The sequence below is a fragment of the Capsicum annuum genome, chromosome 6 (assembly GCF_002878395.1).
Source record: "Capsicum annuum cultivar UCD-10X-F1 chromosome 6, UCD10Xv1.1, whole genome shotgun sequence".
NCBI classification, from domain to species: domain Eukaryota; kingdom Viridiplantae; phylum Streptophyta; class Magnoliopsida; order Solanales; family Solanaceae; genus Capsicum; species Capsicum annuum.
The window spans coordinates 133,186,382-133,199,324 of NC_061116.1; the positions used below are offsets into that span (position 1 = coordinate 133,186,382).

The 12,943-nt window shown below is 37.3% G+C and overlaps 1 protein-coding gene across 4 annotated transcripts in view; it reads left to right on the top strand.

The window, feature by feature from the left end:
* LOC107873328 (actin-related protein 5) overlaps positions 1 to 12,453 on the top strand; it is a 31,288-nt gene extending 18,835 nt beyond the window's left edge. For 2 of the 4 annotated variants that reach the window (XM_047414893.1, XM_016720133.2), the window contains 6 exons: positions 8,724 to 8,833; positions 8,920 to 9,010; positions 9,088 to 9,519; positions 10,565 to 10,692; positions 10,919 to 11,264; positions 11,358 to 12,453. In XM_047414893.1, coding sequence (XP_047270849.1) covers positions 8,724 to 8,833; positions 8,920 to 9,010; positions 9,088 to 9,519; positions 10,565 to 10,692; positions 10,919 to 11,264; positions 11,358 to 11,858 — 1,608 coding nt within the window. In that variant the 3' untranslated portion in view covers positions 11,859 to 12,453. The remainder of the gene's footprint in view (positions 1 to 8,723; positions 8,834 to 8,919; positions 9,011 to 9,087; positions 9,520 to 10,564; positions 10,693 to 10,918; positions 11,265 to 11,357) is intronic. The other 2 variants (XM_016720131.2, XM_016720132.2) reach the window with 2 other exon arrangements.
* Positions 12,454 to 12,943: the final 490 nt, after the last annotated feature.

Sequence of the window (12,943 nt, forward strand, 5' to 3'; positions counted from 1 at the left end):
AGCCAAGATGGGCTAAGCAATGGGTTATAGCCCGATCTGCGCAACTATTAACACGTTTTAATTTCTTTGTTTCATTGTTATACAAAACTTGTAAATTTTTTTCCTGTTTATTCTAGTTATATATAACACACATCAAACAAAGTCTTTTATAATATTTTGTCAAGGTTAATTATGGATTAATTTAGGCCATATATGTAGCCCAAATTAGTCAACTTTGGGTTGGGATTGAATTGGGCAGGTCAAAATGGCTGAGCTAATAAATGGGTGCAGCAAATAGTTAACCTGCCCAAACTTGGGTGGTCATGTCATCATGGCTAATTCTGCCACCTTTAGTTAGAAACTCCAAGTAAGGGTTCCAAAGTAATCATGGGGCTCAAGTTCGAATATCGTATTTTTGGAACCATACAAACATCAAAATCAAGCTACAAGATGTTGGATTGAAGAGTTCTAGCCAAAAATTTTAAAAAATCCCCCAAAATATAGCCAAAAAGGTTGATCAGAAGAGTATCTGATTCCATATGCTAAACCCCGAGGGGGGGGGGGGGGGGGGGGGTTTGGTCAAGAGGGGGGGGGGGGGGGGGGGGGGGGGGGGGGGGAGCGTTTAGTCACATTGGAAGAGGTAATAGGTAGTTGGAGAGGGATTTTGTCCGGGAGACAAGGACTCGAGTTCTGGCGGTTTTATTTGGTCTCTTCCAACATTGCCGGAGCATTGTAAGAGCAGTGTTATGGAAATCATTGATGAGTTCCAAGAAAGAAGGCTGGTCGAGAGGAGTTTAAATGCTTCTTTCACTATCACTATCCCTAACGGAAGGGAGCTAATAACATCGGGAATTATAGACCTATTAGTCTAGTGGAAAGTATCTACAAGATTATATTTAAGATGCTTTTTAAATGACTTAGGTAGGTTCTGAACAAGACAATATTAACTTCACAAAATGGTTTTGTGGAAGGTAGGGCAAATATTGGATGCAACTTTGGTGGCTAATGAAGTGGTTGATTCGAGAAAGAAATCAGTCTTGCCGTAAGTGGTGTGCAAGTTGGATCTTGGAAAGGTTTATGATAACGTAAACCAATAGTTCCTTGATTTTTATTTCAATATGTTAAATATGGGTTTTGGAGAACAGTCGAGAAAGTGGATCCGTTTTTATATTTTCTCAGTGCACTACTCAGTGTTGGTGAATGGTAACCCGTGTGTTTATTTTTTATTTTTTTTAAAGTGTGAGGGGTCTGAGGCAAGGGGATCCTTTATCACCTATGCTCTTCATTTTGGTGATGGAATCTTTTAGTAGGACTGTTGATAGAGTTGTTCTAGGAGGACACTTGAAAGGGTTCAGTGTTGTGGTTGAAGGTGTTGGATCATTATTGATTTCTCATCTTTTGTTTGCAGATGATACCTTAGTGTTTTGTTGGGTGGATTGGGCTCATCTAGATTTTCTAGGCCAAGTCTTAACTTGGTTTCTGATGGTGTCTGGCCTTAAAATTAATCTCAGAAAATGTGAGATCATTCCTGGTGGCGAGATGGACAACATTGAGTTGCTCACTCAGGTTTTGCATTGCAAGGTGTGGACTCTCCCGACTGCATACCTTGGGTTATCATCGGGGACCTCAAGTAAGGACATTAGTGTGTGGAATTCGGTAGTTCGGAGGGCCGAGAAGAGGCTTGCAGGTTGGAAGAAGAGGTATCTTTCCAAAGGCGGGGAAAAAGTGCTCATTAAGAGCACATTACTAAGCATCTCCACATATTGTATGTCTTTGTTTCATGCTCCCATCAGTGTCATAGGAAAATTGGAAAGATTTCTAAGAACCTTTCTTTGGGATTCAACGAATGGGTTAAGCAAGCTTCATTTGCTCGATAGACAATTCCCAATAAATTGGGAGGGTTTAGAGTTAAAAGATTTGAGGGTCTTCGACAAAGCCTTGTTGGGGAAATGGTTGTGGTGATTGGGGTGGAGGTCCAATCACTATGGTGAGGAGTGATTGTAGATAAATATGGGGCCGATGGAATAGGGTTGGAGAATCAATGATATCACATTAGCATTTGATTGTAGAGTGTTGAGGAATATCATGAAAGGATTGGTAGATTCTTATGAGAACATTTATTTCAAGGTAGGGGATGGGAGAAGAGACCCTTTTTGGGGAAATGTATGGTGTGGAGACATCTTACAAAAAGATGAGTTTCTGAGCATGTATAGGTCCCTGTCAGGCGGTAATCCAACAGATACGGGGTACACAAGAAGGTGAAATGTTTTGGGATTTGAGGTTCAGGAGGATTTCTAAGATTGGGAGGTGAATGAGTTTCAAAGGATGTTAGCACTTCTCTATCAGCATTTTGGGCCGGTTGGGTAGATCGAATAAATTGAGATATAAGCAGGGTAACAATGATGTATTCTTTGTTAGGTCCTTTTATGAGAAGCTTTTGGTGAGGGTGGAGGAGGCTTTTCCAGTACAAGTGATTTGGATTCCTAAGGTGCCGAGTAAGGTGTCCTTTTTCACGGTTAGCTGGTAGTGGAGAGATCTTGACGATGGAAAGTATTAGTAAAAGGAAGGTTGTTGCATCAACTTGTGTTACTTATGCAAGAAGGTGGTGAAGTTAAAGATAATCTTCTTCTACTTGCAGCCAAGTCACGAGACATTGGTGGATATGTTTAGTTGGTTTTGTATGTCTTAGGCGATAACTAAATCTGTGAAGGACCGATTGTTCACTACTGTTGTTTCGCGGGGAAGGCTGGAAGAAGTAGGAGATAGGGCAGGGTGTGGAATGTTGTTCTCATCGCATTGATGTGGATCATTTGGAGAGAGAGAAACATGAGGGCGTTTGAAAGGGTAGAAATGAGTTTTGGGCAGTTGAGTAGTAGTCTTCAATCCTTATTTTTTTGGGTGCACCCATGTAGTTCAGGGTCGTATAGAGGATTGAATGCCTGTAGAGAACAATATATGTTTGTAGCATTCTTTACTTTTTGGTATGCTTCTTGTGTACGATCGATTTTCGCAGTGAAATCATTTACCCGATAAAAAAAAATTGATTTGCTGGAAAAACTCATCAATACACAATGATAAAGTGAACCCTTTATTTCATTAGTGAAGCTTGCAGTCTGAAACTGGCCAGAAAATCGACAAATTTTGCAAATTAAACTGGAGGATGCAATGGCTCACACTCACTGGACGCAAAAAAGTTGTCGGAGAAGAGAGATATTGCCGAAACAACTCTAGAATGATAGAACCCTACCCCCAGTGGTCGAAAATTACAGTAATTTAGAAGGGTGGTCTCAAACTCTGACCAGGGAACGGGAACCCAAGGAGTAAAAAAATGGCATGAAAAGGGTTTACCCATCGACGCATGAGACCGACGAGTCACAAGAGTCCAGTGTTCATGATGCGGAAAAAAGTGACAAGGCTCTGCATCACGCATTACGCGAAGCGTGATGCGATGCGAGGGCATCATTGAAGTGAAGAAGTCGCAATGATGAACTTCAAAGTTAACCTCAGAAAATTGCAGTAGTGGTAGTCACTGCAACAAACTATTTTTTTAAATTTAAAATTGACCCTAAATATAAAATCAACATGAAGTAACTCTTTTTTTAATTTAAAATTGACCCTAAAAATAACATCATGATGAGCTTGCATCAACCACACGTAGCGAGAGGGGCTCCCCTCGCTTCGCATCATCGCATTATGCGACGATGTGAGCGCATTCCTGAACACTGCAAGAGTCTAAACTGCCAATAGTACTGACAACACATGAGGCGGTGTTTGGCGAAGCTTCTTTTTTGGAATTTAGTTACCTGAGGTTGAGGAACGGTGGGGTGATTTTACTTTTGCACAACACCGACGAAAAAGATTCCGACGTTAACAACCCCTTAATTTGCTATAAAATTTCTAGAGGACAAGTTTTTTATTTGGTATGCTGCATAATGATATTTTCTAAAGCTTTGATACTAGATAGAAAACACTTTAATCTACTTAATGATATCTTCAACAAACCGTTATCACATGTTAAAAGGTGTCAGTGTTGCCCCTAGTTGACTATGCCAAAAGTAAAGCAAGAATGTGTCATTTGTGAAGAATGAAAAAGGCCCAAATTGCCCCTCAACTATCGAAAATGGGTCACAACTTTACCCTTCATTTGCAAATGGTCCCAAATATGCCCTTGCCATTAATAAATTGGACTATCTGTGCCCTTAAAAACTAACAGACTTCCATGTCATTTGTCACCCATTTTAATTTGTATCGATGGAAAATAAAAATCCATCTAGCTTGTCCCACTAGCCTAATTACCCATTCAATGACTCGAACGCATAAGAGCTTTTCTTCTTCACTACACCCGCTGATCTCCACAGTCACATTATCCTCCATCATCATACGTTAAATCATAAACTGAATCTCAAAATCTCTACTTAAAAGTGACATTTAAATATTGGGAAACTATTCATAGCTTCAACTATTACCTATTCCTACAGTTTTTTAGTTTGGTGGTAGTCTAGAGCACCGGGACTAGTATTATTCTATTCATGTAGTCTTTGGTTTTTGGTATCTGTTTTCATCTATTGTTTACTATGTTTAGGTGGTCACACCTTATTGTTTATGTTGCAGTCCCACCCTACTTTCCTATTAGTTTCTTCAGGGCCAATTCTTTTTCTTCCTTTTCACTACTACTTTGATTTGCTTCACTTGAGCCAAGGGTCTTTCAAAAACAACCGCTCTACCTCTAAAAAGTAGAGGAAAGGTTTGCGTACACACTGACCCCACTTAGTGGGTTTTCACTGGGTATCTTGTTGTATTCATAGCTCCAAATTATTCGTTCACTTATTCAACATTAGTAGATCTGAAATATAAAATTTAGAAAAAAAAATCCCAACCTTAAATACAAAGTGGAAGAAAACTTTCAAAGCTAAATTTAGTAGTGAGAGAGTTGCACGAGAAAAGTCCTCGATTATTACCTAGCCAGAAAGTTTCGCGAGTTGCCAATTTCATGAATGTTAGAATTTAAGTAGGAATAGGAATAACATATGGAGTCCTATTTGGAAAAGGATTATAATGTAGTGTCCGATATGGAAAAGGATCGGAATATGGTGTCTATAATTAGGGTCTCTGTGTAATCATGTAGATACAACAATTCAAATAATATTCTTATCTTATATTTCTCAGATGGTATCAGGGCTTCTGCGATCTTGGTAGAAAATCAAATAGAGATACAACAATTCAAATAATATTCTTATCTTATATTTCTCAGATGGTATCAGGGCTTCTGCGATCTTGGTAGAAAATCAAATAGCTTCTGCTATCGGCGGGCTGCTATAATCCATATATGTAGCCCATTCAATGATTATGTTAACAAAAGATTGGGCCATCGTGCTTCTTTTCGGCGACTATTTTCTCTTAGCTAATTTGCGTAGCTCCATGCATCTTTTGGGTGCCTGCTTTCTCATATCTAATTTGCGTAGCACCGTGCATCTCTCTGAACTACTTTTCATATTTAATTTGGGTAGTATCGCACATCTTTTTAGACTACTTTCTCACATTTGTATTGCATAGCACTGTGCGTCTTTCCGGTGACTCCTTGGATCTGATTTGCATAGTTCCGTGCCCTTTTCTGGTGGCTCCTCAGATCTGAATTGTGTAGGGCCGTGTCATCATTTTGACTCTATCCATATAATTTTTCTTTTTCAGTAGGGTCGAGCTGGCATTTCGATCCTACCCATATAATTTCTCTTTTTTGGTAGGCTCGTGCCGTCATTCTGACCCTACTCATATAATTTCTCTTTTCCAATAGGGTCATGCCATCATTTCAACCCCACCCATATTATTTCTCTTTTTCAGTACGGTCGTGCTATCATTCTAACCCTACCCATATAATTTTTTCTCAAATTGTGACCAGTTCTCAGACATTAAATCTAATAATTCGGCGTGTTTTCAGCTAGTTTTTCATCGACTTTCTTGTTCAAGATCTACTCATCTCTTGATTTTGAGATGACCCATATGTTTTACACCAGTTTCTGTCAATTTTCCAGCAACAAATCAACTTTTCAACGACGTTTACTACTTTACCAACCACTTTTCCAGTTTGTTCCTTTTCAATTGAGGTCTAACATACGTCCAGAGTAGTCCTTATCAGTTTTCTTGTAGATATCTTCACCAAGTCCATCACTAATTCTCTTATTAATTACATCCATAACAAGCTTGGTACATATGTCTTGTATTCACCAGCTTGAGGGAGAGTGTTAGAATATGAGTAGAAATAGGAATAACGTATAGAATCCTACTTGAAAAATGATTATAATGTAGTGTCCTATTTGGAAAAGAATTGGAATGTGGTGTGTATAAATTTGGTCTCCGTGTAATCATGTGGATACAACAATTCAATAATATTCTTATATTATATCTCACTGGGTTATTTTTTTTAAATATAAGAGAAGAATAGTATTATAATATGATGTTTATAAATAGGATCTCCGTGTAATCATTTAGATACAATAATTCAATAATATTCTTCTATTATATTTTTCACAATGTATCAGAGTTTATGGTTCAATGGTCCAATGGTCCAATGGTTTGGTTAAACGAGATTAAAGACAGATCCAAGATAGTTTCAAATCAAACTGCAACCAATTTGATGATAATGATGATTTTGTCCAGCTACACTTGGAGAAGAAGTTTCAACCATATTTTCAACATTTCTGCTGCATTTCAAAAAAAAAATAAAAATAAAAAATTAATTTTTAACCCATTTTTAACCATGATATTTTAAATCTTATTTTTAACCATGATATTTTAAATCTTATTTTTAACCATTATATTTTAAACCTTATTTTTAACCATGACAAGCAACAGTGATGGAGATTATGTGGAGAAGGAAGATCATGCAAGTTAAGAAAGTGGATCATGTTTTGTCAAGATTTGTTAGGGGTTTTGCCTTGATTTTCTTACTAAATTTGAGTTTTAATTCTCTATTGAAGAAAAATAAAAGTATTACCATAACTACTTTTACATTTCCTGAAAGGAAAATATAATTCTATTTCATATTTGGCTGACCTCTTTTGTGGAAGAATGATTTTGTACCACTATAAATTGAGGATCCTTCTTATTCCACAACATAGTAGAATCCACAGTGTAGTCACTAAAGAGTCTTGTTTAGGAGTTTTTCTCCCAACATTTTTATGTTTTCAATATTAGTTTTCATAATATGTAGTTCAATTGGCCAAACTATATCAATAATGTTTTTCGTATGTTTTTTTCCTGTCATCTGAATTATAATCTACTTGACCAATTGGAGTAACTGGTAAAGTTGTTGCCATTTGACCAGGAGGTCACAGGTTCAAGCCTTGAAAACAACTTCTGTCTGAAAGAAATGCAGGATAAGGTTGCGTACAATACACCCTTGTAGTGGGCCCCTTCCCCAGAACCTGAGCATAGCATGAGCTTTAGTGCACCGGGATGCCGTTTTTTTATATTTGAATTATCATCTACTTGGTTTGCAACTATATTAGCTTTCTCATGATGCCCTATCTATTTCAAACCCAACAAGTGTTACTAGAGTTAGGCCCATCCAAATTCTTTGTTCACCGATGTTGGGCCCTCATATTATATTGTTCATGCTCCAGTTAACAAAGAATGGGCATGCGGAGAGTGTTAAGAGTCCCACATCGAAAAAAGGATGGGTACTTGGTTTCCTTATATGGGCTTGGGCAATCCTCACCTCACGAGCTAGCTTTTGAGGTAGAGTTAGGCCCAAGATCCATTCTTTACAAACAACAAAACTCATTTTTCCCCGGTGAAAAAACCAAATCAACAGAAAGAAAAGAAAAGAAAAGAAAAGAACATTGGTTTGGTAGTATATATGAGAGTACAAAACGAAGACAGAAAAACGGACAAGATAAAAGTGTATTGTATAGTAGTTGTAGTTATGTCAATGGAATGGTTGTTCTACTAAACTGGTAGAATGAGGAATATAGTTTTTTTCAATTAATCTATGAACTTTAAGATATTTGCTAGGAGAACGAAAATATTATCTGCAATTCTCTTAACAAGGAGGTCATGGGTTCAAGCCTTGGAAATAGCTTCTAGTAGAAATGCAAGGTAAGGCTGTGTACAATAGACCCTTGTGGTCAGGCTCTTCCCCGGACCTTGCGCATAGCGGGAGCTTTAGTGCACCGGGCTGCCCCCTTGTTTATTCTCTTAACAAGGTTAAAGAGAGAAAGGAGGAGTCCATCTGAGTTTAAAATTTTTCACACTGCAGTTCAGATAGTGTATAGGCCTTTGTGGAGTGTGGACAAGTATCAGATTAGCAGTCTAGATTGACAGTGAAAGAGAAACTAGTTGTATGTTGTCATGACTGGAACGGGTAATTGGGTTAGTGGGACGTCTTAGATAGGTTCTTGGATCTTTATCTTTATTTCCCACTTGTATAAATTAAGATGGGTTAAAAAATGAGACGGAGGTCTGTTATTTTTTACGGGTGGAAATGACCCACTTTATTAACGCAAGGGCATATTTGGGACCATTTGCAAATGAAGGGTAAAGTTGCCCCATTTTCCATAGTTGAGGGCAATTTTGGCCCTTTTCCCTTTTGGTGCAGGTCCCAAGTATGTGAAAGAGACCAATGTAAGACCTCATAGACTTTTGGGCTAATTTTTGCTTGACATATCACGATGCAGTTTTTGCTAGCAGTAGGCTCTCAGTTCTCAACATATGCTACTAACATATGACGTAATTTGTTGTATTTTCAGTTTATAAATGGAGAACCTGTCTATGAAGCGTGCTGTCGAACTAACGTTGGTGGATATCATGTCACTGATTATCTGAAGCAGCTTCTTTCACTGAAGTACCCTCATCACATGTAGGGTTATAAATTCTTTGAAATTCATGATGTTGCTATGAACTTTTGGCTGCTTCTCAGTTTTCATTTTTTAAATGCTTAAACAGATCAAAGCTTACATGGGAAAGGGTTGAAGAACTGAAGATGGAACACTGTTACGTAGCTGCAGATTATGCTTCAGAGGTTCAAGTATTTCAGGTAATTAGCACTTATCTCTCGCCCAGCCTCTCTCTCTCTGGTCTCCGGAGGTAAAGTATTTGATTTTATTGTGACAGAGGGGGCATATGGAAGCTGAAGAAAAAACCAGATGTTGGCAGCTTCCTTGGACTCCATCACCCGCTGAAGAGCCTCCATCAGAAGAAGAAATTGCTAGAAAGGCAGCTTTGAAGGAGAAACAAAGTCAAAGACTGCGTGAGATGGCTGAAGCAAAACGATCCTCAAAAATAAATGAGCTTGAAAATGAATTAAAAGGCTTGGAATTCCTCTTAGAGGAGCTCAAGAACATTGAGGATGATGAAGTTGTGTTGTTCCTTGCGAGTAGAGGTTATACTTCTAAACGTGAAGTGGAATCCGCTTTTGCAAAAGTTACTCAATCACTTCGGAAGGCCAAGGGTGAGCAAGTTCCAAGTGAAGAGAAAGTGGATGCTTCCGCAGCTGAGAAGTATTATCTCATTGATATACCTGATGATGAACTTTCAGCGGAGCAGGTATGCTCGTATATCTCCATATTGGTAGTCACTGTTGGTGGGTAGTTGTATATCGGAAAATTCTGTGATGGTAAAGAAATTGATATCCAATTGTTTTTCTCTTTACATTCTGAATATTGTGGTGTTACTAATGCACTTCGTATGAGAAATAAATGCATGTAATGATAGTGTTTTAATAGCTAATCTTTTGTAAGATATTATACTTAAATTCCCATATGCTTTGTCTCGTGAACTTAACTGGTCCTTTATGTAGTAGATTTAAAACAAAATGAGAGCTGCTGTATCTAAATTTGTTGTTGGAATTGTCTCCTCCACTTCAATCTTGGTCAACTTTGTGCAAAATCATCTTCCACTTATTTTCTAAGAGCCCGTTTGAATAGGATTAAAATCTGGTCAAATCAGCTTTTAATCTCTTTTTTAGCCTTTTTAGGTGTTTGGTAAAATTAAAAAGTGTTTAAAAAAAAGTTAAAAGCTGATTAAAAAAAGCAATAAGTGTGAGTGTGAAGTTGGGTACCCCAACTTTTTACTTTTTAGATTAAAATTTTTTTAGGTTTGACCAAAACATTTACTATTTTATCACTTATATTTTCCTGAATTCTAACAATACCCTGGACTTGTAATCCTTAAATATATGCTTTTTCTTTCTTTTTCTCTTTGCCGCTTCTCTGTCTCCTCCCTCCAGTTTCCTCTTTATCTTTCTCCTTTGTATTCAGCGAATCCATCATTATTTTTAAATTATTAGAATTAAAAATTATAAATAATTCACCTTATTTATGGTGTTAACAACTTTTAGGACATTTAAGTCATTTTGACAACGAAGAAATGTTTAATATCACTTGTTTACCAAACGCATCAACAATTTTTTTTTTCAGGTTCAGCACTTCTATCCAAACACTTATCTGCTTAATTTATAAGCACTTATTTTAAGCTTTTAATCAGTTAAGCTAAAAAACTAATTTTTTAATCCTATCCAAACGGACTCTAAATCATCTTTTTATTACTAAAACTTTTTAACTGAAATGAAAATACTGAAACTTCTTAATAGCTGAAGGAGAAGAGAAGACAGGTGTTCCTTAAGTCCACAACTGAAGCACGGCAGCGAGCAAAACAAAAGCGTCTGGAGGAGGAGTTAGAAAAGGAGAAGGAAAAGAAACTTGAGGAACAAAAGCGCCTGTATGTTGTATTTCTTGTCAGATAATACTTGAGCTAGTTTATTGTAGCATTATTAAACTTGTTTACAATAATGTGCAGTAGTGTCTCTTTCTTCTCAAAATGGATGTTAGTTATTTATAAAGATGAAGCAAAAAGTAACCTTTTTTTAATTACATTTATTCTGCATAGTGCTATATTTCATGTTCCGATATCTCTCTATTTTATAAATTCATCTTATTTTGTGAAGGGAAAACCCAGAACGCTATTTGGAGCAGTTGCGAGCCAAATACAAAGAGCTCTTGGAAAAACTTGACCAGCGAAAGCGATTGAAGACAAATGGTAACCATTCAAATGGCAATAATAATGTTTCTGGAGGCGTCGGTCGCGGGGAGAGGTTGAATGCTGCCCAGAGAGAGAGAATGCGCTTGCTAACCACAGCAGCATTTGATCGAGGGAAAGGTGAAGATACTTTTGGCCAAAGGGATGAAGATTGGCAACTCTACAAGCTAATGAGTAGAGAAAATGACGACGATGACGATGATAAGCCAGACCAGGATGAAGCTGAGTTGACTCGCATCTCCTCTAGGCTTCAGGTTAATACGTTTACTTGACACTTCATGTTGCGATTAGTCGATGTGTTGGATTGTTCTTTAATAGATGTATCCTGATATTACATATCTGCACAGGAAATCGACCCTACATTTTTCCCAGGATCTGAATCTGGAGCCTCTGCCACAGAGGCGCCACGTTTCCATCCTCTAACAAAGGAGGATTTTCAAATCATTCTTGGGGTTGAAAGATTTAGATGTCCTGAAGTTTTATTCAATCCCAACTTCATTGGGATAGACCAGTCGGGGTTGGATGAAATGGTTGGAGTGTCATTGAGAAGGTTGCCTACTTGGGGACTAGGCTTGGAGGATAAAATGACAAGTTCAATACTTGTGACTGGCGGGAGTTGTCTATACCCAGGTATGGCTGAGCGCTTGGAAGCAGGGATTGGGATGATCAGGCCATGTGGAACTCCTATAAAGGTTGTTAGAGCAACAGATCCAATTATGGATGCATGGCGTGGTGCTTCGGCCTATGCTTCTGCGATGCAATTCCCACAGCAAACATTCAGTAGAATGGATTATTATGAAAAAGGTGAAGATTGGCTTCGAAGATATATGTTTAGATACAGAGTCTAATTATTCAAAGTTGAAACTGATAGATTTCTGTAGGTTTAGTAAACTCAGTGTGAGCTATATTCAAAATGACGTGTTTCACAACTTGCAGTTAAGCAATTTTCCTATGGCCTGACTCCATGATTTTCTTTTAATTGTCTCCTGGCACTGGGTCAGTGGAGCCGCATTGCTAAAAGAGTTTACCTTCAAGGTCTTGCCGAACGTGCAGATGTACGGGTGGGATGAGTAGGTAACGTGGAACTGTTGTTCGCTAGCTAATTGTTTGTTATAAATTTGCCATTTTTTTTGCTACTGTTTAAGAGATATTAGCGATATAACATTTCGGTTGTATTCGAAATTCGCTGACTAATGCCGTCAATATCTGCGCCAGAACGTTAAAAGCTCAGGCGCTGTGTTCAGTTCAATACCTATGAAGTTGAAGGCATACAAAAAAGAAAAAATTAAGTACAAGTGCATCCAACAATGTTACATTAGCCTCCTGTATATTACATTACCAAAAAATGATTCAATTGTATAAAATAAATATATTACTTTATAATCTGTAGGTCAGTGCTTATTTAACAATATAGAATAAGATGAACAGTGACTTATCGTTCAATTTCTCAAACTTCATTCATTCAAATTTCAATGGTACATGAGTTTATGTGTTCAAAATCTGTAGTCCAATTCCAACGAATTTTTTGGATTTTCAACCATTATTGAAGTTTCAAGCATCAAAATTTGAAAATCAATTTTTGGTAAACAAGTTCTGTTTCAAGTGGACATGATTGCAAAAGATCGACTATGTATTTAAGAGCCCAAATATGAAGTTTTGGATGATTTGATGTAGTTTTGAAGTGTTTTTTTTTTTATGGACGCTTGGATTCAATAAAGAAGACGAAGTCCTTTTTTTGTATACATTTGTATATTGTGTTGTATAATACAATACAAGCTCTTTTTTCCGATGATTTTTTTGTTCCTCTTCATTTTATACGCACATATACAATTTGATACATTGTTTAAACATCATATATAATATGTATATTGTATAATTATGTATATTATGAATAATTGTATATATAACATTGCACATTATAATAAAAAGACAG